Source organism: Rhea pennata, chromosome 1 (genome assembly GCF_028389875.1).
Source record: "Rhea pennata isolate bPtePen1 chromosome 1, bPtePen1.pri, whole genome shotgun sequence".
In the NCBI taxonomy this organism is placed as follows: domain Eukaryota; kingdom Metazoa; phylum Chordata; class Aves; order Rheiformes; family Rheidae; genus Rhea; species Rhea pennata.
The window spans coordinates 67,842,751-67,868,050 of NC_084663.1; the positions used below are offsets into that span (position 1 = coordinate 67,842,751).

Below are 25,300 nucleotides of genomic sequence, written 5' to 3' on the forward strand. Positions count from 1 at the left end.
GGTGGCACCAGCCAGTGGAAAGGGAGCCCTCTTCTCACTTTCAGAAAGGCTCGCTGAGGGCAAAGGATGGGGACTGTTTTGATGCCCACAGCCCTAGGCTGCTCCCTGCAAGCTAGAGAACCACACACCTCTCCAGTGCTCGCTGTGCTCTGCCCCACACCCTGCAATCTAGCTGTCTGAGGGTGCAGCAGGATCTGCTTCTGCAACAGCTATGCTGCCATGGGGGGCTCCCTGGGCTCCTGCTTGCACCTGCAAGGACCTTCTGCAGCTCCTTCCAGACTCCTTTGCCCAAGAAGCAGGTCCTGTGCCTGCCTTTGGCATTGCAGGACAGGCAGCCGGGATGCCTGCTGCGAGGGGCAGGGAGGTGAGGCAGCGGGGCTGCGTCTCTCGTGCTGTGCAAAGGTGCCCAGACCATGCTCACACCAGCGGTAGCAGAGCTGTCTGTTCCTGCGCCAGCTCCTGGCTGTGAGGAGTGTTGCAGCAGCAGATACTCTTCAAGCAAGCAATTTTCCCCAAAGAAATCCCAAAGAAACCCAACAACCCACTACCATCTGAACTCAGGCTCTTCACAGATGTCACTAGTGTGAATGTTTTCTTGCTAGAAAACCCTCTGGGAAGTCACGCAGCTGTTTCTCTGTCCAGCCAGCAGGATGGAGAGAAGATATGCATAATGCATGTATGCGGTGGGACATGCAGGCATGTTCACAGTCATGTACACAGTGTGTAGGGCCGCAGGGAAACCCAGGTGTGTGCTCTCCCTCCCTGCTTCCTGCCCCATGGGAGTACCTCGGGGTGAAACGCGTGGCAGGTGTCTGGTCGCCTCCTCAGCTTCTGCGAGCGCATTCGGTCACACTTCACTGATGCATTATGTGAGAGGCTGTTAAGGACATTAGCAGAGGCAGGCAGACAAAAAGGGATACGAGTGTGGCATAGACCAGGGGGGTCCTGATGCAAGTAGTCTAGGTGTAATCACCCAGCCTTGAGGACAGATGGGGGAGGCAGAGGGGAAGGGCAGCTCATCTCACAGCTGTGAAGTTGCAGATAGGCAGGTTGAGGCCATTTTGAAACACTAGGAGAAGGCAAGAAAAGATGGGCACCTGAAAATGGCAAAATGCATGGAGAGGGCTCAGCTTCATGGTGCTGGGCTTCACCACGTCACTGCCCTCACCGAGGAGAATGGAGTTAGAAATGCACGACGGCGCACTGCCGGGGGGCCAGCCCAGCTGCACCCACCTCGGCACAGACCCTTCCTCGCAGCTTGCAGCAGCCTTTGCGCTTGTACAGCCCATCCGAGAGTGCTGCCGAGGCGCAGCCTCATTTCCATGCCCCCTGCTCCTGCCCATGAGCTCTACAGTTTGTAGCAAGGAAGAGGAGACATTCCTCATCTGGCCTCGGGGAGAGGAGATGTGGCCTTCACACTTTTCGCTCCAGCAGAGAATGCCTCAGTGGCTGTGGCAAGTCCTCGTGTTAGCATGCCCCCATTTCCCATTTTAAAGGGCAGAGCTGTTTTCTCCTTCCTCTCCATCGCACCTCAGACCTGCCCAGCTCTGTGCTTGTCTCTCCGGCTGTCCTGCAAGCTGGGCCCAGCCCTCCACCTCCTTTCCTTCCCCCTCCAGTGATTGCCTCAGGAGCAGGTTAGCACCCTAGCAAACACCGAGACAAAAGGGCCTGTGGAGCCTTGTAGGCTGCTGCACCTAAAAGGATATATTTGACTTCTTTTGGATTCAGCAAGACGGGTGGGAAGATGCTGCAGTCGCAGGTGGCATCTGTGACAAGGAGCAGCAGGTTACTGCTGGCAATCTGCTGTGCCACAAACATCCTGTGGAGAAAGGAGCATGAGAGAGAAATCACATTACTCCCACCACAGAGCCACAGCAGCAGCCCTGGCATCACAGAGCTCTGCTTACCAGAGCAAAGGAATGCAAAGAAAACAGGGGAAATCAGAAAGGGATGCCAGCAGGAAGCAGGAGAGAAATAGTGAGCAGCTGGGGAATGTGTGCAAGGGGAGATGGTTTTAACACACCTTTCTGTCTGCAGGAAACTCCTAACTAAATCAGATTTACCACTTCATGCTAGGCACAAAAGCCAGAATCAAACCCCAAACCCAACCAACAAACAAATTCCAAAAAACTACTCCTCCCAGAACACATACATGCATGCTGAAATGAGGCAGCATGAACCAGTTGCAGACAGAAATGAGGATCACATCTGAGAAGGCCTACTTGTAGATGGTGGTCTGCCAATGCCAATTCAACGTACATTTATATATGTGTTTGCACAGTGAAGAGTGCAGCTAGTATGTGGTCCCGCAAAGGGCAGAATTTTGCTAAGTTTCATGTTATTTGAGTGAGAAATGGAAGATGCCAGGAACGTCATTCATTGTATTTATGACCCAGGACTGACCACAGGGTGCTTTGTTTGCCTACTGCCATGAAAAAAAATGCGATGCCTCAACTTACAGTCACAAATTTGTCTGCTCCTTCCCCTCCCTGTATATAACAAGCAGAATACAAAGGTGTCCAGTGATGACTAATGGCACGTGCAGATGAGAACGTGTCTAGGTGCAGCTGCTTGCCCATGCATGTGCACATGAGGGGGTTGCATCATGTGACAGAAGGATGGCGAAGTGCTACTACCAGGTTGTGCAGGAGTTGGAGGGCTTGCACAGGCAGGAAGGCTTGTGTGAGCACACAAGGGCGAGGGTAGGCATGTGCTTCAGCTGCGGGTACATTTTTGTCTGTGTGTGTGTGTGGGGGGGGAGGCTGCACCATGCTTAGCTGCATTTTGTATATGTCTTTGTGTGCCACCACTCCTGCTAACCCTCTGTCAGCCAAGGAGGAGGTTTTCTGGACCAGGCAGTAGAAATACAGGTTTGTGAGGATGTGCCTCACTGTGCCAACCATCCTGATTGCTCTGTAGGACAGGCCTGTTTCCCTGGTTATTCACCACTTAGCCTCTGGTCTCTAATGTTTTTTTATATTCAATTTTAGAGCTTTGACAGAAGTGCTGAATGTCACACACTGCAGCATGTGACCACTTCTTGAGTATTCCTGACTGATGATTACTTTGGGAGCTTTGACAGGCAGGTTTTAACCCATGCACAAACTCTGTGGTCAGGATGAAGGCACCCCATACGCAGAACTGAGAGCCAACTTTTCACCCTCTGCAGTGGAAGTCAATGCCCAGAATGAAACACAAAGGTTCCCACACCACTGGGAGCAGCCTGGGGTTGCTAATATACTCCAGAGAGCCTATATGCCCGAACAGGTCTGAGGAAGAGGCTACACAGAGCCTGTGTCTGAGCTCTCCCCTCTCTTGAGCATCTGCATGAAGGAGACAAAAGAGATGAACGCAGTATCCAGAACTTGCAATCCAGCCCCACACTTCAACTATGAAAGAGCTGAGCAGGACTCAGTGGCTGCTGAAGAAGAAGCTCAGTGACAGTGCTGCCTCCCTCCTGTTTTATACAGTGAATCAAGTGGGGCAGGAAGTAGGGAACATGGGTTTTCGGCCTTGTCATCCTGAGATAATTCAAAACCCTGTTCCCATCACTCAGGAGATTGCTGTAACCACCAAAGTACAAAAATCTTGGGGTGGAAACAGCTGTCAGCTTTTTTTTGTTGTTGCTATTGAGGGTGGGTGACGGCACCGCAAGCAATGCCAGACTCCAGCTGCGAGAAGGCAACGGCGTGGGGTGGCAGCAAGGCGAGGCTGGCCTGAGGCTGGTTTGGTGGTGGTGGTTCCTGAGGCACCAGCTTAATGTGTAATGCACAAAGTCTGTTTTGGGCACTTTACTCCTTAGGATCTGCCCAGAGCTTATTTCACCTATGCAATACCTTCTTTTTTAAACCAAATCTGCAATCTCTTCTAAAATAAAGTTTGGCAAGGCCTGTTTTTCATAAAGTCATGCTGACTAGCACAAGCTATTTTCCTAACCTTTAATTCTTTCCTGTAGTCGATCCAAGACTGAAGTCAGACTGGCTAGGCTTTTTTTTATGAGGGATTCCAGTTAGATCCATTTTGACTCCTCTGCGCATTTTTGTGTAAGAGTTTGTTGGGAAAAGCTGGCCCTCGGGAAATTCATCCTTTCTTCACCTTCCCACACGTGATTACTAATGGTGCTAGGCATTTTATAACTGCTGAAAATGGCCTCTCTTCACAATGACTCTTCTGTTATTTTTGACTGTTCATTCTCTTAAAATGAAAATGGAAAATAAAAAAGTGTATCTGTTTTTTGATTTCTTTTGGTTTAGCACTTCTCTTTCCATCCCCCTTTTCTTCTGTATAAAAACAGAAAGGAGGAAAAATACAAAAGGAAAGGTGAAAGCAATGCAAAAAGGAAAAACTTTCTAAAGAGAAAATTTTTGCCAAAAGCATGAAAAACAACAAAAAATGCTTCTTTTTGAAATTTGTGGAATGGAACAATTTTTTAAAATGCTCTCCTTTATTCTACAGGCAGCTCTGCTTGTTAACAGATGATTTTAAGTTTTTCTTTTTTAATCCATTTAATTTGGTTGTCCCACCCCTGTGTTGTCCACCGTGGCTCTTGAGCTCTGTTGGCACACTCAGTGACCGCAACTGTGCATGTGTCGTGAGCTGCGTAGGAGTGGAAAACCCAGAATGAAAGAGAAGCTGTAATTCTTACTTTTGGCAATCTCCACACTCGATCAGCCCATTTGTCTCTTTGATGGCTGGCTCGTACACGAAGACAGGGTACTCTGTGTCACAGGGCTGCAAGGTGTCTTGCTTCTTATGCTTGTGAGCTATGATGGGGAAAAGGAGACAAGACAAAAAAAAAAAAAAAAAGGTTAGAGGCTCATGAAGGAGAGGTTTGTATGAAGGTTCCCACGTAAGAAATTAGACTGGCCATCTGGGTGGGAGCAGAAGCCCATCCAGCCCTGTGTCCTGTCTCTGATGGTGGCCAAAGGCAGCTGCCCACCAGAGAGAAAAGAGACAAAGAGGCAAGATGCTGTAGAAACTCAGCACTGCAATGACCCCTGCTCCCACTAGGTGGTGTAGGAAACCCAGTCTATGTGAGAAACGTTCCCGAAATTCCCACTTGGCTCCCTGAAGTAAGGCTGGCCCTTGCCCTCTGGAAAGGTAGCAGTGGGGCCACCCACTAGCCACCGCAGGAGGATGCGCAGCCACTGCTGGGAGACCCCAGGCAGGGCCAACAAGCCTGTTACAAGGACGTTTTGACACCGATATCCCCCTACTCAAGGGAGGAGGGGGTCTCCCAAACCAGTTATGTTAATAAATGCCCTCCTGCCTAACCTGACTGTGGTTCGAACGCTAGTTTTAACCTGGGTTCAGAGCTGTGGCTGGACTAGTCCTCAGTGTCTGTGCTTGCAGACCTGCGCTGACAGGGATCCCCAGCATCTGTGGGTGAGTGGTAAGTCCGCTACATGTTAAGGTTAATCCCAATGGCAGATGAGGCCTGGTAGCCTTTCTGAAATGATCTGTGAATTAATGCAGCCTCCCACACTTCCATGTTCCTCAACAGCCTCTGATCCTTTCTGAATCCTGGGACATTTCAGAGAGACTCTATAGCAAGGAATTTTATGGGTTAAATATGTGTCACATTAAAAAGACAACACCAGCAGCAAATACGACTCACCACAAACCTGCAGGGAAGCACCAGACAGCTCTTACAGAGAGGCAGAGCCCCACCTATGCGAGGAACCAGCTCCAGGAGGGAACCATCTATTACTGAGGCAGCAAGCAGCTGGGTCATCACTCATCAGTCACACTCTGTGGGGCTCCCAAACTAATTTCAGGATGAGGGGGAACCAAACTGACTCTTTGCCTTACAGAGCCTCCCCAGAAAACTAAGGGCATCCTTTCTAGGGGTTCAACAAAGTCTGTCTTTCCTCAAACAACTGCCTTGTTCATAATAGGCCAGTCTGGCAATTATTTTTCTGCTGTCAGAGGTAGTAAAGCCAGCTCCTGCCTCTGTCACCCACGGGGGAACGTCTCCGATCGAAATGTGAGGCTTTGTTGCTAGGGGAGAAGTGGCTGCAGCTCAAACAACAAGAAGTAAGAGAAATGGTTTCTAAATCAGCTTTGGGTCTGAGCACAAGAGATTCCCGCACAACCTTCCACCTACATGGCTGCATGCACTGCTGGGTGTGATGGGTAGGGGAAGAGAGTCCTTCTGGTCTGGAGGACAACCAGCTTTTTCCTTGCAACAGCACCAGCACTGATAATTTATAGAAAAATGAAGCAACAGAGGTTTTAACCAGTAAAAGTACGGTATGGGAAGAAAGCACCAAGAGACCATCAACAATACTGATGGGCAATCTATGTAGCTGTAAAATCCAAAGGTCCTCACTGAGACCTCTGGCCTCCTCTCCTCTGACACTGCTGAAGGACACAGTAAGAGGCAGTCACCATCTCAGGGAGCTTGCCATCTAAACAATATGGATTATGTGAGAGAGAAAGAGACAAGAAGGATGATTTTTCTCTCTGCCCATGGAGAGCCAGTGACATAAGACATCCATTAAGAGCCAGCAACTGCAGCCAAATCTCCCCTCTAATGCCTTCACCAGGTGATACGATGTATATTTAAACCCCTCCCTGCAGTATAGAGTCTCTGGTAGTTGTACCTTGTGCTTTTCTTCAGACTCCCTCTAAATATGTCACACACAAGGCAGCCTCCTACTTAAATCCTTCCAGTCTCAGGGAACAACCTTTCAGTATCATATTTGTGTTCATTTTTTCACAATTCTAAAAGCATATAGATTAGTATATTGATTTCAGCATTCTGATTTGCTATGTATTCACTCGATTCACTTTTTAAATTAATGTTTGAAACCTGTTCAGGGTCTGGGGGCAACTCTGTGGCCAGCCAGAAGCTGTCTGGCTGTGTCTGTGACCATCTGCTGCTCCACTGTGTGAACAGGCACTGCACCGAAAAACCCCACGCTGCAGAAGCACAAAAGGGCCTCTCCCATTTTTACTAACAGAGAACCGCTCTTACTAGGATATGTCGCAGAGATCAACAGTCCTAAGGCTATTTGGGATGAGCACTAGGAGATGCTATTACTGAGGCAAATTTCAAAGGAGGATTAGACATTTCTGGTAAAACACTAAGGATATATCCAATTATGCTCTAAGGGTACAAACGACAAATGCTTTCCTGCTCAGACTAGCTGCGAAGAACGAACAATATGCTGCTGATGGTAGAAGGAGGATGGAAAACAGAGTGGGAACCTTTTCCTTCAGCCTTATTTTGCTGTATTAGAGGCCAGGAAAATAACTATTTAGCTCCAAAACACAAGGCCAGACTATCACAGTCTGCACCTGGCATAGAGCCTTTTGAGGGACACACTTGTTGCAAGACCACACATTTGCCCTAAGCCAAGGAACTCTCAATGTCCCGTTATGTTATATTTGGTTCACAGCACTGTGCTGACCAGGGCTTTCATAGCAGCACACCCCTTGGAACCAGACTCTGCCATTCCCCATGCAAAACAACAGCTGTGATGACAGTAAAGGTGATCTGATAAAGGTATGGTGCAAGTGTCTGCCAGAATTTAGGATATTGCTCATGCCAGGAGTTACAAAGACATAACAGAACTTTAATCCAGTTGCTCAGTTCTTTCCTCCTCCCCAACACTGAATTAGATTCTCCATTAGCTTCAGCTTCCTGGTGTAATGTCATCAAACCCAGTGGACTAACAGCTAAATAAAAATCAGTGGTGTAAAGGAGGGTGTGTGTGTGTGGGGAAAAAGGTATGACTTAGACCCTTGACTTTGAAAATATGTAATGGAAGGATCTTTGAGGTCTCCCAACCTCAGTTAGTGTTGAATCAGGACTGTTGTGCCAAATTTGGTAGACTTGGAGAACCAAGCCTTCATATGAAGGGAAGGGAATCGAACGAATTGCACCATGTATACCTGGGATAAACCTTGACTTCAGCTCTAGGCACCACATTAAAGAGGTGACCCTTGATCAGTGACCCTGGTCCAAACTATACCGTGGTGGCATTCATAGGAGCAGGCTCTGCGTTTGAAGATAAGCAGTGGTAAGTGCACCAGGTTTAGCCCCTTTACGGGCACTTTGGCCACTGGTAGTATCGGCTAAGTCACTAACAGAAGTTGTACTTCTGCTTGCAGTCTTTTACAAATGCCTGCAATTCAATTTGCTCTGGGTTAACCTCATCATGTGCACTAAGCTGTATTTTTAAACTGTGTCAAATTGGCACTAGTCCCCTGCACACACCATCTTAAATCAGTTTCTTGGCACAGGCTAAATGAAAATAAACCACTTTAAAATCTTCTGACTTCTGCACAGAGACAAGACCAACCTAAGACAGAGATTATGCTTAAGCCTATTGCCACTTATTTGGCCTTGGAAGCAATGCAGCTGCAGCAGTACTCAGAAGTTCAGAGGAGCCCAGTAACATGAACATCATCAGCATTACACTTGGGCTGAGCCTCTGCATGCACATGCTGCACATCAAAACGTTATCAGCAGCTCCGAGAGTGTGGTGGTCAGGGATTAGTAAACAGTCAGGGGAGCTGATAACAAATTGCAAACTTTATAGCAAAGAGTGAGTTAATTCCAGGCTGTCATTGCTACCATCTGCACTTCCAGAAAGACTTTGTCAGGCAGTTGGCAACCAATCCTTCTGAGCAGCAAAGCAAGCTGCCGCTCCTTGTTATGAACTATACAGCCCAGATTGTGAACTCTTTCCCACCAGTATAAATCATGAATAACTACAACCCAAGTTAATGGATTTACAATGGTGTAAATAAGACAAAACCTGCCATTTAGGTATAAATGCTAAGTACTAAATTCTGTGCACTATAAAGCACAGAATTTAATCAATTATCTTGTATATCCTTTGTGGACATCATCATGCAGTCAAAAAACATTTTTTTGACCGACAGAATTCTAGAAGCAGTAAAAGTCTGTGGAAGAAAATATGTCTTGTCACCATCACTGAAAAGCACATTTGCATGGTAAGTGCAATCTGAATCAATTATGCCCATATTGCAACAGCAAATCTTGCCTTCCCAGAAAGCAAGCGAACTTGGGAAGTGCGTATGTGATCACAGCGGCAGAACTGGAGCTGTACATTCAGACAACGGTGAGCACTAGATCCTCCAACCATTCTTCTGTCTATATCCCTGAATAAATGTGCACTCAATTTCTCTCTCACAAAATGTCTCCCTCTCTCCATACTTTTTGCACACACCAGCCTTGGCAGGCAGTCAAGGAACTGTTAACATCTCTGGCAAAAATCTACAGCCCATTCTTAACAACATGTGCAATCCATTCCTTCCAGCCCCAGCAGTATTCTTCCACCCTGCTACTCCCTTCCCCGCACATAGACACTCATTTCTTCATCCACAGCCACACTCCATTTCTCATCCTCTTCATACATGAAGACACATTCCAACCATCTATTTCTCTCACGCATACATCTTGCTGGGCAGAGAGCAAATCAGTGAAGGCAAAATAGATATGGAAGCAATGAAGTACAAACACAACCAGTCTGGACTGTATCTGGAGGGATTTCTAACTTGCCTGTAAGAGCGGATTTATCAGCTAGAGTATATACTTAGTTAAACTGACTGAAAGCAATACTGCATTATTCTAGAGCTGGGCTGATATTCATCAGAAGGAGATATGCCATGGGGTGTGGAAAAGAAGACTTAAGTTGCCTCTTAATATCTGAAGTGTACAAGATCCATATCGTTTATACTGCAAGAGCGCACAGTTTTTTTTAAAACAGTCCATTGAAGGTATTCTTTATTTTTAGCAAAATGCCTGAAAAGAGTGGGGCAGTTGGGAACCAAAGTGAAGGACATGCCACATTACAGGCATTAAGGGCCCATCTATGCTACAGTAATAAGTGATGGTTTTGTCTGGGCCTGCATCTCTGAGGAGGCTGGTGTGTCCCTTCTTTTACTGACTTCTCAGTGACAGACTTCCAACCGTCAGATCACACAGTTAAACAAGTAACAGCACTGCTTGCTTATTCTCTTTGTAGTGCAGGGAAATACAGCCAGGCACTACTGTGTCACTGTGAAACCTTTCTGCAAGTTCCACATTGTCCAAGAGGTGGAGGAATGTCTTTCCTAGCCTGGGATTTCTAGATTTTTTTTTTGTTGCTAAAAAGTTCTACTTACAGTGATGGAAGACAGCCTTGGCTGGACAGATCACGTAACACACACACACACATGACGAAGATGGAGCCACGTGACATTTTCCCATGATGGCAGCACAACGAAGAGATGAATTCACACACAGAGGTCATGGAAGTGATGCAAGAGAGAGATGAAAAAGGCAGAAAAGGAAATAGTGATGAGCAGTGCAGCAGTCAGAATCCCTCCCTTCTTGCTCACATCTCAAAGATTAAAACAAATTTCAGCTGTTTAACATCTGTAACAGCTCTTTGCAGGAACACCGGGCCTCTAGGTCTGTCTGTCTTCCAGTAAGAGCAGTCACTAGCAGAAGTATTGTACTTCTCACCTGACTCTTCCTCACTGATTTCTGCATGGGGCCACTCGGTTTATTCTGACGTGTTAAGTAGTATGCAGTGCTGCACAGGGGATACCTGCAACTTCCATTACCACATCTGGTGATCCAAGTGGGAGTTAAATGGTACCTAAGTACTGGGCTGATTCTCCAGCTAGGAGGAAGTTTTGCTTTCTGAAAACGACTGCTTTGCTATTACATCAGGAAAATTCAGTGCAAATGAAAGCTCAGCTCTACAACTAGCAGGGAACGTATCACTGCCTCCAGTGAAAGTACCTTTAGTGCTGAACAACTAGTCTGGATGTAATAACAGTATCTACATTGCTGTGCAACACACTCCTCACCTTTCCCTTAGGATTGCCTTACGGCCATTTACATTCCCTGCATGTAGAAGCAGGGATGAGACCACAGAGGCTCTTGTGACATTTTAGCAGGCAGCCTTGTAACTCCTGGGCAGGTCACTGGATTTTAACCCAGACGTACCCCTCTGCTTCTTCTGCAGTACTCAGTTACTTTGCAAAAGCACGTGCCACAGTCTTTTATCTTCCAGAGAGAGTTCAGTGGGAAAGCAACGACTCTTGATGGGTTATTTGAACCAGCCAGTACAACTCAGCAAAGAATCCCACAGGATGGTTCAAAAAAAGGATGTAAGGACGTCATTTTTGTTTGAATTCTACAGGCTAGCTTCCAGTGACACCCACTAAGCTCTGCAGGGCCTGCTGATCCCAGCCGTACTCTGTCCTGTCCCATAGGCCACTGTGACGAAAGAACTGAGGGGAGTTTCAAACTGAAGGGCTCTGCAGCTGAGAGACAAAAGCTCTTGCCTCAGCGCACACTGTGGGAGGGCGCTTGGAAAGAAGGCCTCTGCCCTGCAATTGCACTGGGGAAAGGAAAGCAGCATCCTCTGAGCTGCACATTGAGAGGCTTCACCTTGACAGCTCTAGTGCTTCAGTAGGCTGAGACAGGAGTGGAAGGGGAGGGAGAAGTGGTGCTGGCACATGGAAACTAAATTCCAGATTCCGCAGAGGGAGACACAATGTGGGGAGAGGGTGGTGTTTTCACATGATGCTGGCTTTCCCATGCAGCTTCTGCCACTGGTGGCTGTAACACTTATGTGCTATGGGGTGGCTGCGTTCCTGTATACTCACCATCTGCCAAGTTGTCTGACTGCCAGAAGCTACTCATGTTAAACTCCAAAAGGAAGCTGTCAAAAGATCAAGAACAAAGGACACTTTTTCAGTAGCCTAGAGGGATGCAGGTGTCAGTGAGATGGCCCTGTGGCCCAGTGAGTATCAGTCCCAAAATATTCCTTATGAATTTTCTGGCAGTGGAATTCAAAGAACTTTTTTTTCTGTCTCATGGACTCTGGAATAACTAAATGGGCTTTTTCCAGGAGTACACACTGTAGGTGGGCCTTGCCACTGAAAGAATGACTACAGTGGCCCCTGAGGCTGCTGAGGAGTACAGTCACTGTGAGAGCCACCTGAGAAGCAGGTATAGATGAATGCCAGGAAGCCAGTACTCTGGCTACACAGCATCAGCTACAAGTCACACTGAATAATTCTGTAGCAATAAACTCAAGCCCTAGGATCTGGATCTTTTCCATATCTCAGGTTGGGATAATCAGGGTCAGTATTTCAGCCTGGGCCCAGCAAGTTCAGCAGAGGCACTTTGATCCTAATTTGAACCTGAACTCTTGCTCCCAACCCCTGCAGTATGAGGTAAGCCTGAAGCCAGTGCTTAATTCAAGGCCTTCCCTCACCCTGCTCTTTTCTTCCTTGCCTGTCCCTCGGATCTGAGCTTCCTGACTTCATTCTTTCAGTCGTCACCTCCTGTTATGTGAACACATGATTCACTTGGCGCAGGCAAGTGAGACAGGAAAGAGGACTTAGAGTCAAGGATCTGCACCAAGCCTCGGGAGACCCAAGTCCTATTTCTGACTGCCACTTTGTACTGAGTGACCTCAGGTAAATCCCAGACCCATTCTGGGCCTCTGCCTCTCCATTTGCAGAAAGGGAATAGTAATAGTTTTCTGTCTCCCAGGAGTGAGGCACAGGCTCCAGGAGCACAGAGCTGAATGTCACAAAAAGGCTGACAGCAATGCTCTACTCTGGGGCCTGGGAGCCCAAGAAACTTGTAGTTTTTTTAGCTCTCACCTCTATTGGTCTGAGCCTCCCAAATACCCATCTCTTTTTGTACTCACATGATTAAATCACTTATCAGCCATTTCACTGCAGCTAGAAAGGCATAAATTGGCTGGAGGAAAAAAAAAAAAGTGTGTGTGTGAGCGAGAGAGAAAGAAAAAAAAAATACCATAAGGACCTGGTCAGAGAGTTTATAATCATTGTGCAGGACCCCACGTTTCAGACCAATTCCCTCCGTGAGTCTGAACTCTTGAAGACAGGCTGGAAATTCAAAGTCTGGGTGTCACTGGAAAATGATCAAAATGCATCAAAAGGCAGCAGAACTGCCTTGCTACTAATAATATCTTCTCACCCCCTCCCAGGCAGGGTCAGAGAGTTTATCACAAATGTATGAAGGACTTTGAAGATGTAATTGCTAGATGATTTCTCTCCAGTATGGATGACCTTGAGAGCTCAGAGCAGGAGAGAAATACAGCTAAATGGGACATCACCAGTTTTGGATGCTTTCATATTCCAATGGCAAGCAGTGTTTCTGGGACAAGCTACAGTACTGTCCAGAAGTTACTGTTATCTGCTATTGATTATGCTTGACTATGCTTTTATCCAGCTTTTCCTCAAAATGGCATTCTACTTTCATTTTCTTTCTTTTCAGCTACAAATTGGAAATTCAGCGTTGTCCCAGGGACAATTCATCTACACAGAATCCTGCTGGTTCTTTTCTTCATGGTGACCATGTCTAATTCTCACGTCTCTCCCCTAATCCTCCATATCCTCAGACCCAAAACAGTCCAGCAGTCACAGGACACAAGATAATCTTCAGTTACTGCTAACTCATTTCAACCAAAATAAGTCAGCAAATGGTAAAATGTATAGAAGTTTGGGAACTGGATTGATTTTTCCTATGAACAATGTATATGAAAAATGTACTTGTTGATTTCCTACTTTCTGAGGATTTTGCTAGGAAAGGAAAAGGAGAGATGAGAGCTTAAAGCTCACCCTGTTATTCTTCTCCCAATTTGCCCTTTTTTGGCAGCTTACATTTCTAACCAAATGTAACTAAAATTTTATAGGATATGATCAAGCAAATATTTTCACTATAATCACAGTATTTTATCTATCATCTAGCATAACAATTGCTAAAAACCCCATATTATTAGAAGGTAATATTTTGTTGGAAATACTGTTTAGTAGAAAAAAATGACAGTCATGCCATAAAATGTGCTTCCAGAACAGTACATTTTAAGATATCAAAAAATGATCATAAAAATAATAAATACATCCCTCTTGAGGGTTGCTTTAACTAGTTTGAACTGGATTATCTTTGGATTAATTACTTAATTCTGTCTGGTTGAGGCCAGGTTAGGAAGGCAGAACTGGATTAGATTACTAGGTTGTATCAGACTAAGAAGTGATTGCATTTGAGTACTTGTGAAACTGTTGACTCTGGCAGCTCAGCCTTTCTCTGGGCTATCAGCTTCTCCCAGCTTTAACCTTCTTCTCAGTTACTCAAGCCTACTTGATCTTCCTTGAAAAGTTGATGGCTTTGTCCCAGATGCTCTGTTCACTGACAGGGAAACTCCCTTTTTGAGCTGCTGTATAAAGCAATGCCCTGTAAAAACAACTCTGCTCTGTTGCAACCAGCTCCAACCTGGCTTCTGGACTGACATAGTCTAGTTCATGTCCTTTCCCCAGTCCCTTGAAATATCAATGAGATCCTATATACCATCAAAAAATCAAAGTGGGAACCACTGCCTATGGCCGTCACTGCCTCAGAAATTTGCTTTACATGAGGTTGGGTATTACCATCACTTGAAAGCAAACAGTTACTAAGCTCTTTTGGGGAATGTGCTTCATCAAGATGTTGAGATGCCCTAGAAGAAAGCCTCCATAGACTATCCCAGGGTTATGTGCAGAGAGATACATACACTGAGCAGAGGCTGGGCTCCACTGTGGTGGTGGTAGGGTATTTTACACATTGCTTGATAATCATACATTGTCACCCTACAATCAAAACAAAAGAAGCAAGCAGTCAAAAGCAAGCAACGCAACTACCTCTGAGACACTGAAAGTGTGCACTACTTTTTTCCTACTTGGAGCACATTCTAAAAAAAAATCTGTACAGAAGAAATAAAGTGGTGGCCTGCTTGTATCAGTCTCTATTCTTTGGTCACTTCTGAATTTTGAAAAGTGAGGTAAACGGGCCCCAGATTAATGCAACTGGGTCAGTATAGGAGGAAGTATGTCCCTAATTTCAGACGATGAGCAACACAGATTCTGGAACAGAAAAATTATAACTGTATCTACCTCAAGTCTCACTAGCTTCTGTTTTCATTCAACTGAAATTCTCAATTCTCTTCTGAAAACTACTGGGGGTGTGGAATGAAAATAACAGAGGTATTTTTAAGAGAGAGAAATGTTCTCAGCTAGCTGCAATGCTGCGTCTGGAGGGGCCTCTCAGCCAACCAGTCATGGAGAGGCTTTCCAAGTGGCACAGGGAACTGAAGTGTTTTCACGCAAAATGCAAAGAAGTGTTTCCCATAGTACTTTGCCTTAGAAATGACAGAGAAGTAGCTGCTCTCCGGCAGCACAAATCTTGGGAGTTACTATATACAACAGCGCTTTGTAGCAGGCTGAAGGGCAAGCAATGAGGAGAAACAGGGTGCATGATGATGACTGATAGTTGAGCAAGCCAGTGGAAGAGGGCAGGCAGTCAAAGGAGCTCTTGTAGTAAAATAAGGGACACATGGACCAGCTCATGCATCCTTGCCCTCCCCCTTGGTGCTGCTTTTGGGGCCTGATACACCCTGCTCCACACACCAACTGAAAGCAGAGAAGTACAGAGCAGAGATCACCACCTACCGCTTGAACATGCCCATGTTTAGCAGTTGGGTCATTACTGAACCATCCACTGCACCAAAAAATCTTCCAGTCTGCAAGCAAAGAAAGAGGAATAAACTGTGAACAGTAAAATTTCCAAGTGCTCTACTACTTCAGCTGATATAGTCTGTCTAGAAGCTGAAGATTCTGCTACCTACTGCGCATAACAAGCATTTTAAGGAGTTTGTCCTTTGGCTGGCCAAAATTGAGGGAGGACTTTACCGCATTGCCGGCTGGGTATACTGTGCTTCAGAATGACTTAGCCCACATAAGTCCCTGCGGAGTCTGAAGAAAAAAGGCAGATTTTAAAGCTGCAGAGGCCCAGGAACATCAATTCACTTGTAGCTTGGTTCTCTTGTGAGTTTTTGTGAACCCATGTTCTTCAGATCTGAAAGCTTAAGTCTCTTCTATTTCAGCCTACTCTGTTAGCTTGGGGCTGTAGCACGTTCATAAACCTCTGTTGTCCAGCTACCCAGGGCTAACTGACTCACCATGTATAAGTGCACAGTACAGATTTATTTAGGTAGCACAAGCAATTTTACAACTCACTGTAGTTCAAGTTCCAAACATGCAATAGTTAAAAAACCAAAAACAACGTATCACAAACTGATTTATCTCTTTAGTTTGCACCAGATACTATGCACTAGTACAGTCCAAGCTATTGCTCAGGCTCCACTCTAGCAGCAGTTGCATCTGGGAGGCAACAATCCCCAAATTCCGCTTGCATTTCTGGACTGAAAGTGGGGCTTGTGACCCTCTCGTCCTATTTATATTTCAGAGCTGATAAACCCAAGTAGGGTCACAATCCCAACAATGTGAACCAACACAATAAAGACTTTTTAAACTGAATGACAGTTCTAGCTTTCCTAATCACCACATTGTGACAAATCTATTACAAAAATGGTTACAATCTGCCAAGTTTACTGCTTTGTTTGCAAATAAGTAAATAAAATGCTTATAAATAATAAAAATACAGACACAGATCTGTCCTCTGTATCCTGGCTCATGGATCTTTATACAGTAAATAGCTCCCACATGTTACAGAACCATTGATGTGGTTTGTGGGGGGACATTTTACTTTTCCACTGATATAGGCTACCAGTTGTTTAGCATGTATTAGCAGTTGACAGACGACTTCATTTATTTGAGTGGGCCATTTCCACTAGAAAAAGCCTTAAGCAGATTTACCTCAGTGCACATCATAGTTGTCTAACAGTAGTGTTACATGGTTATAAGCCTCCTCCCAACAGGCTTTAGAAGGTGTTTTATTGCATAAATTGATACATAGCATCAACTTCCCCTTTAGCATTTGAATTTTAATAATCTCAAACGTAGTCAAATGAGTCTGAGCAAGTGCTAAGTTTTTCCACCTCTCTAGCTCTTTCAAGCTGATTATGGTGGTTAGGAAGCCAGCTGCCTGCGTTAATACCAGTCTGCAGCCACAGCAGGAGCTAGAGCAGTGGGATTTAATGTAGCACGATCTGCAGCTGGTGTGGCAAGGGCAGAGGGTCACTGCAGGACCACAAAGGGGGCCTGCGCTCCCCAAAGATACTGATGACTGAACTGCTCCAGGGAGGGCCTGATTCTTACTCGTATGAGGGGGATATTTGTGTAAGTGAGAGTAAGGCCGAGGGAATGAGTAGAGAAAAGCATCATCAAACTGGCATTTAACACAGAATCAGACATTAAAAGCTAAACATTGGTTTAGGTACTCTGTACAGGTAGTAACACATAAAGCCACTACTTGGCATGAGCTGAAACACTTCTTTACCAAGGCAACATTTTGCAAAGCAATTCTCATTACAGGCTCCTGCCTCCAGTGACTGTCTGCTGCTCCTGCAGCAGTCTCTTTGCTGTGCTCCTCCTTATTCTCAGCTCTGGGCAGGTTTCCACAGGCCCTTGCAATTCCAGAGACTCACAGAACAAAGCATCACCTCTGACATCCTTGCATGAGGCATGGTGCGTCATGCTGCCCTGCAGCTGAGGGCATACAAGTACATGGGCTACACACAGCGAAGAGATGCATCTTGGAGCACACACCTAGCTGGCAAGGTCCATCACTGCTCACGGACACGTATCCATCCATGCTTTGCCTGTGCGCGAAACGATTCACACAAACACGGTGGAAGGCAGCTCATTTTGTGTCTGCTGTGATGCTGTGTGCGACCAGGAATCATCATTGCTAGCAACCCTGTTAATTTCAGTGCTGTGTTTTGGACTGACAAGGGCTGTTGTGGGACTGGCACCAGAGAGCTGTGGAAAAATGGCCAAACAGGTCAGGCATGGGGCCAGCACACAGCCTCCTCACTGTACAACTCAAGCAAAGACAGCTCTTGCTTTTTTCTGCATCCTCCGCTCAGGTCCTGGTGGGGTCTTGATCTGTCAGATCCTGCCCTGTACCTTGTCCCAAGACGTCCCATCTGGGCACTGCTTGCAGAACTACCCTGCAAGATGCCTCAGAGAGAACACAGGAGTCCCAAAGAAATTCTTGCAGTGGGCGAGGGGACATCTGGATGCCGCACGTGGAGAAATCTCAAGACTTGAGATCTGCAGCTGTGCCTCAGGCACTCGTTCTGACTGGCAACGAAAGATGGCTAAAAACTCAGGGGTGGTCACGGGGCAACGACTGCAAACATCGGCAGAAAAACCCTGTCACTGTGCAGAGCAACTCTCACATCTGTGGTGGTGACAGCAGGCGGGGAGGGCTGTCTGCACAGGCCCGTGCCTGGCCGGGATGCAGCTCTGTGCCAGTGTGCGGGGGACGAGTTCGCCTCATGTTTTGACAGCATTGGAAACTGCTCCCCTGGCACAGCCCTTGTGGCAACGCAGCCTGGGACTGTCAGATACTTTCCCTTCCTCCTCTGCCCCAGATTGCCTGGTCTTCTCTTCCACCCACTCTTCTTTCATGACTGGCTATTAACTCTTCGTTCCCTCTGCGATGAGTCTGGATGGGGGATTAGTCTGAATTAAGAGATTACCCATTCTTTTTCAAGTAATCCTGCAGGGAGCTTCCATCTCATCAGTCATTAAAATCCTGAGTCCCTCTTTCTTCTGCTGTGGCTTCTGGCTGTCAATAAGCTTCTTGCCACCTTTTGGCAAGTGGTCATTAGAGCCAATCCCCCATTCCAAAGGTGGAGGGAGGCAGAACTTGCATGAGGCTGCTTTTAGAGGGCTTGTCTGCAGAGCCCCTTGTTTCCAGCGCAGGTTGTTCAGGGAAAGGGGTGCGGGCAGCAAGCAAAGAAACAGAGCAGAAGATCTCGCATCCCCCTGCAGCAGCTCTCAGCGCCGGCTGCTCCGTAAGAACACATGCACTTTGGCACCTCTCCTCTATTTTTAGCTTGAGTGGTGCCCCAGGAAGCAGCGCCCTGTTGGCAGGTTCTGTTTGTTTTCGACATGAAGCAGGTTCCTTGGCTGCCTTTCTCGGGCAAACGCAAGGGAAACGTCCACGGCCCCGCTCACGCCGGAGCTGTAACAGTTTGTGCCGCTCAGCCAGGCAGATGGCCTGCGAGGAGCACTTCCTCCCGAGGCGCTCCACTTGGCGTGAGTCACCGGGATCGCCCGCACACTCCCGCTCGCTCCGGATCTGATGCGCTCCCTCCCATTCTGGCTGGCCTCGCAGAACGAGTAGGACAGGCAGAAAGCCTTTCTCCCTTCTGCTAGGCATAAACACTGACCCGGCTACCTGAGCCACTCTTGCTGTACGAGGGTACAAGGCAGGGGCTCCCACATAACAGCATTTAGCGACGAAGGCTATGAAACCCCAGCTATTGATTTAATGCTGCTGCTGCCTATGTGCTTTCCCGGCTGGGTAGCTGCAATCTTGAATTCCATACGGGGTCTAAAGTGTGGACACCTGTGGTGTCACTGGGAAATAGAAGCATCAACTGGAACAAGATAAAGAAATCATCTGGGAAGAAAAGTAGTGGCGAGCTTTCCAAGGTCAGGGGAGGTAACAGCTGGAGAAGCTGACAGTATTGGTGCCTGCCAAAAAGCCTGATCTCAGAGGCATGTGGGTAATGTTTATAATTTACCCAAATCTACCGTAATGCTAAGTTTTTGCTAGTCAGATCTTTCAGAGACCAATTTTTCAGAAAATAAAAAAACCCAAAGCATTTTCCATAAGATGTAGAAAAACACAGCGACAGAACCTAGGATGACAGCACTGAGAAAGGGCAATAAATGTGGTGCCCAGGGAATGTAGCTGCCTTCATCTGTGAACACATGCAACAGCACATAGTAAAGCACCTTTGAAAATGCTAAGGTGGTCAGAGGAGGAAATGGTGACTCCTAAGACTAAAAAGACCAACCCATACGGAACATACAGTAGGACCTGGCCTCCCAGAGAAGGGAGCCATTACAACGCTAATGCATTTTCCTCTTTTATTTTTCAAGCTTTGTTTGCTTTTCTTGAAAGAACAACAGGTAATTTTACTGAAATATCCATTGTGCCAGATAGGTCACTTTTCTGATGGAAAACAGGTTGGTTATTCCTTGCAATATGCACTATTTTTTACCTGTCAGTACCACCTCTGGGTGCTACTGCGTTGCTGATTCACTTTGCTTCGGCTGCCTTAACAATTCTCATTTGGCACCTCTGAAATTATTGTGTAGTGTCTGCAGAATTCATTGTCACCTTTCCCGTTTGCCAGCAGATTAATGAATATGCTAGCCAACAAAAGTCCAGAAACTATGGAACACATACTGCTGATGTTTTCCATTCTAAAAATCCTGTTTTATTCCTCTTCTTTTTTTTCTTTTCTGTCTCAGCTACCTTGAGATCAATGACAGTACTTCATGTTTCGTTCCTTAGCCAGAACTTCTTTAACAACCGCTTATGAGGGACTCTGTTAAAGGCTTTTAGAAAAACTGAAATACATTAGATCATTCATTCTCCCTTATTTGCTATTCTGCTGAAACTCTCAAACAACTGTAGCTGATAACATAGATTTTCTTCCTTTACAGAAGCTGTGCTGTTTGTCCCAATCACATCAATTGGGTGTTTTATAATTCTGTTTTAAAGTACCATTTCAACTTGTTTGTCACATCTCAAAAAAGTACTTTCTGGGACCAAATCTACCGCCTCTTGGAAATGTATATATTTGTAACTTCAGTACTATGGCAATTTTAATTAAATTCCACATCACTGTTAGTAATGAAAATGCTTCATTTTCCATTTCTTCTGTAAGCTAGCTCTTGCTAGTAACTTATTGCTTTGTAGTTCATGAGTCTGTTCCAGCATGCCACTTTTTGACATCCGTATCCACGGCATTTATTTATTTTGAAACAAGCAGCTCTGTAGTAAGTTTACCAGAGGTCAGAAAGGTGTAGCTAAACCACGTAGTGGCTAGTTCTGTTGACTTTGCCCAAGGTGAACAGGTATCACATCACAAATTGCTCCGCTTGAGCTCTCTGAAACTGGTTGCAGAGGCACTGGCAGCAGGAGAAAAGGAATCAACTTTTGCTGCTATATTCTTATTAATGTTCTGAGTTTTTCTCCTTACTTTGTTACCTCCATGAGTCCAGCAAGTCCTCCTTGTAATTTACTTAAATGATTTTCTTTTTTCATTTTTGCCTTTGGCATTTTGCTCTTAGTATCCCTTCATCTTCTTTTCCTTAAGAACGCCTTTTTTTTTTTTTTTTTTTTTTTTTTTTTTTTTAAGAGGCTCTCAAAAGTGCTGCTGCCTTTCCTTCCAGTTTCAAGGAGCGCCCACCTTCTGGGACTCTCTTAGATCATTCAGTAGCATCTGTAGCAAGGGTAAGGATTCTAATTTCCTCACTTTCTATAAAAAAAGACACTTTGGCTAGTTCCTTCTTTATCATTGCAAGCTTCTTACTTACCAAGAACATGCTATCACTATGCCTGGAGGCCTTCCCCTCACAACACAGTTGAATTTAATCACACTGTGGCCACCCTTGGTACAGAATTTAACTCATTTGTTTTAAATAGTTCTGGTGTGTTACATAGGAACATGACAAGCACACTCTCCTTCTCTTATGCTCTCTTACCTCTGCAGGTCTTTTGGAAATGAGTATAAAGCCATTATTATCAACGAGGAAGCAATTCAGAATCTGCAGAGATGAAAGAGAAGCAACATTAAAGATGGGTTTGCCATGGTTTTGTTATGTACTGCTGTGTGGTGGGTGAAGCACTGTGGACATATGCTTATAGAAATGGCTTCATCCTCAGCATTTCCATGTCTACCTCCACCACTCATTACAGCAGGCCTTAGATAATTCACTTTTCCCTCTCTGCCTCTATTTTGAGATATTTTGTCTGTGAGCTGTTTGTGATAGAGATTTTCTCTTGGCATAGTTGCCTGCAGGCCTAGCATACACTGAACCATACTTATGCAGATAATATATGCTGTAGGAAGCGATACGGTATTTGGAGACAACTCCACTTTAATAATAAGATATTTAATACTTTCCATCTTCAGATTTCAGAGTTTTACAAGCACCAGTGAAATAACTCTCTCCTTATCACTCTTTAAGACCAGTGGTGCTGGTCTTATCATTTTTATTTTGCAGCTCAGGAAATGGAGGCACAGAATTTAGATAAAAATCTTTGGGTCTCACAGTGAGTCAGTGGGAAAAATTAGGATGCAAAGAAGATCCTACAGGAATATTGGATGAAAATTCTCTGATGACTTCACCCTCCAGGCAGAGGATACCTGTCTTGAACATGCCTGAGATCAATATTGGAGCAGTGGCATAAAAGCAAACAGAGTGTCCAGCATGTTTGTCATGCTGGCAGCCACTCTCTTCAGCAGGTCTGGACCCCACTGGGACAGACTTAGAAAAGATGGAGTCTCCTTAGAGGCACTGGCTGGAATTTTCATCCCCCTGGATGAGCTCAGCTATATTTCACAGCTGATGCTGGTCCTAGGTGAAGACCTAAACTGCAGGTTTGTGTCAAGTGGCATGACATCTTGCTCCAGTTGCCCAGCCTCTTGTGAGAAGATGTTGCGCAATACTTGATTTTGGGGGATACAAAAGCCTCTGCAGAGCAGGTAATCATACCTATCACAGGCACAGAGAAGAAATCTAGGCAACTTACATCATCCTGACAGCTTAGTGGACAGGCACCATCGAAGGCACTGCACTGAAAAAGAAAAGCAGGAATTAAATCATAGCATGATCTCATCTTATGATCTCCATCTTGGCAGGGCTAGCAAAAAGTCTCTGTATCAGCATCCCATTAAGCTGTTTAAGTTACTTGGCCTTTTGAACAAGACAAGCCTATAGTGTGCACAGACAACACTCACCAAGTAAACAAGTTAGTGGCTCTGTATATTCCCCACACCATGAGCCCTCCCTGAATAATGTTGCTAAGGGCTCTGAGCCTATACCAGCCTCTGTGAGTTGCTTTAAGCAGCTCCCTACGCACTTCCAGGAGGGATGGCACTTATAAAGGAAGGGGGCAGCATCAAGCTCTCTGGCTGTGATAACAAAGGTTATTGTGCATTATGGAGAAAACAGCACGTGTTTCAGTATCCTAAAATCTGGACTAAATATATGTATGGTATTTTAGTTCAGGATTATTTTCAGGCAGGTTTTTTTGTTGTTGTTGTTGCTGTTGGTTTCTTTATTCACTAGACAACTAATGATAAAATAGGATGTGAATGGTGCTTATGTAGCCCGAGGCACCGTCCATTTGTTTCATTTAGGATTTATGTGTACCAGAGCTGACATGCATTTCACAACACTGAACTGAATGGGGACAGGAGGGGTTAAGTGGTGAGTAACAAAACCCTTCAGGTGCTTATTGATTTCATAATTGTTCTGAGTTTGTGGTGGTTGCATGTATCTGTCTCTTTGTGTTATTTTTTAATGCTATTTTCACTAGGAGCTGAGTAAAGAAAGCTGACATGGTGTTGCCATTTCTGTACATGGGGTCCCCTTCCTGCCAGAGGTTTTCTAGGGTCAGGGAAGGATGCTGACGTGTAGTGTAGCCTGTTTGCTCTCCGTCAGCTGCCCTTTATTACTGCAAAACTCTTATATACAAATCCCAGCTCCCTTTCAGGATGAGTCTCAACACAAGAAGTAAAACTGTCATTTCAAACCACAACAAAACCATTACTTTCAGGAAGATTTGCAGGACTAAAGCAGTATTTTCAGGTTTCTGTCCCTCTGCTCAGTTTCCAAGGAGGCTCAGTGATGCTTGAGTTTGTTTCAAGCCCTGTGGCTTTGCAATACCCCATCCTTACACTCCAACTCTGACTGGCTCTTTGAAGCCCTGTGAATGATGGTTTAAAGACCCTCCTTGGCCCAGCGTCATGATGCAAAGTTGCAAGCATAGTCTCACCCTGATCGGGTTGTTTTGTCTCCCTTGACATAGACAGTAAAAGCAGTGGCCCTATCCTTTATCTCTGATGGGTTTCTTCCTTTGGTTAGTTGAGAAACATGGCCATAATGACCCTTATTGCCCTGGGGGCTAACAAATACAGACCCCAGAGCTCAGAAGTCCGAAGAGAAACCCACATGAACCAGGGATGGTCATTTCCCTCACGAAGGTCCCAGGTCTCACAGTGTCTTTCTAAACAGTGTAAGGATTGATTCTCCTCTTTGTTGCTGAGGCCCAGACCTGGAAAAATTCCAGTAGTACTCCCTAGTGCTAGGCTGTGTTTGCAGCAATGGGAGTGAGATGAGAAGCCTGTTTGGAAAGCACAGACAACTTGCAGAGAGCCCTTGAGGGGGGCATAGCTGAACCTGAGCTTAGTGGTTGCCTTGAGATCACTACATCTACTGCCTTATCTTTACAGCTCCCTCCTCAGAGACCAACCTACCTCACAGCTTTCTCCTGATCCTGGTCAGGTTTCTGAAATGCTGCAACCCAGAGCACTTTCAGCTTTGCCAAAGACACTTAATTACTGCGAAGGCAAATACAGCCTGAGACAGGCCTGGACTGTCTCCAGTGATTACAGACAAGGGACAGTGCCTATATTACACTGGCACACAAACTGCACAATTATGAAGCAGAGACGCGGCGAGGCACGCTGGGATACCTCCCCATCCAGTGCTTTTGTCTACTTACATCACTGTCATTGGGCTGGGAGGCAGGAGGCACAGTGTGGATATCCAGAGAAGCACAGCATGCATTGACATGGGGGAGAGAAAACAAAATCTGTTAGTCATTGCCCTGACAACTGCAGTCATGTCCTGGGAAACCACACAAAGGCTTTCTTCCTATAGGCACTTATGAGGACCATGGCACACAGACACTTGGTGAACAGGCCTCCTTTTAGCTTCTTTAATAAACCTTCTCGGTTTCACTTAACACTTGAAATGAGAGTGTGTGTGTGCCTGTGTGAGAACTGCCTGGCTACAGCCCTCAGGAGATTTTTAAAATTGAACTCTCTGCCAACACTCCAGGATGTGCTCACATGCTTTGCAGAAGTCTTTTTAGCTCAGATTAGGCTTATATTAGGTCCCCCTATCTCAGATCTGCTAAGATGCCTCCTCCTGCCACCACAGACAATTGTGGATTTTTCCATTCTTCACCTGTTCTCTGTCACGGTGATTAACTTTCTGCTCTTGCATCACCACAGAGTCACCTTTTGATATTTCTCTCTTTTTTACAGCACAGATCCATTTCTGTTGTGTGTTACTTTAGTCCTACCAGACTCTTCTCCCTTGTGTACTGCCCCAAAAGCAAAATCTGGGGGGAAAGGCCCTGAACAATAACAGAAAAGTATTTCACTTTTCCTGTCTCTCAGACCAGAGGACTGCTTCAATTATGCTACTTCTCTTGGTCCAGCAAGAGTGTCCAAAATTAGCACAACACTGAAAG

At 45.7% G+C, this 25,300-nt stretch overlaps 1 protein-coding gene across 1 annotated transcript in view; it reads right to left on the bottom strand.

Moving 5' to 3' along the window:
• Nucleotides 1–25,300, bottom strand: part of CACNA2D4 (calcium voltage-gated channel auxiliary subunit alpha2delta 4) — a 131,616-nt gene that overhangs the window by 227 nt on the left and 106,089 nt on the right. Inside the window, exons 29-39 of the mRNA XM_062570259.1 lie at nt 24,545–24,559; nt 22,568–22,612; nt 21,517–21,579; nt 15,493–15,563; nt 14,559–14,634; nt 12,693–12,745; nt 11,638–11,693; nt 10,141–10,161; nt 4,646–4,763; nt 1,707–1,819; nt 787–869 (exon numbers count right to left, since the gene is read on the bottom strand). Coding sequence (XP_062426243.1) covers nt 787–869; nt 1,707–1,819; nt 4,646–4,763; nt 10,141–10,161; nt 11,638–11,693; nt 12,693–12,745; nt 14,559–14,634; nt 15,493–15,563; nt 21,517–21,579; nt 22,568–22,612; nt 24,545–24,559 — 714 coding nt within the window. The remainder of the gene's footprint in view (nt 1–786; nt 870–1,706; nt 1,820–4,645; nt 4,764–10,140; nt 10,162–11,637; nt 11,694–12,692; nt 12,746–14,558; nt 14,635–15,492; nt 15,564–21,516; nt 21,580–22,567; nt 22,613–24,544; nt 24,560–25,300) is intronic.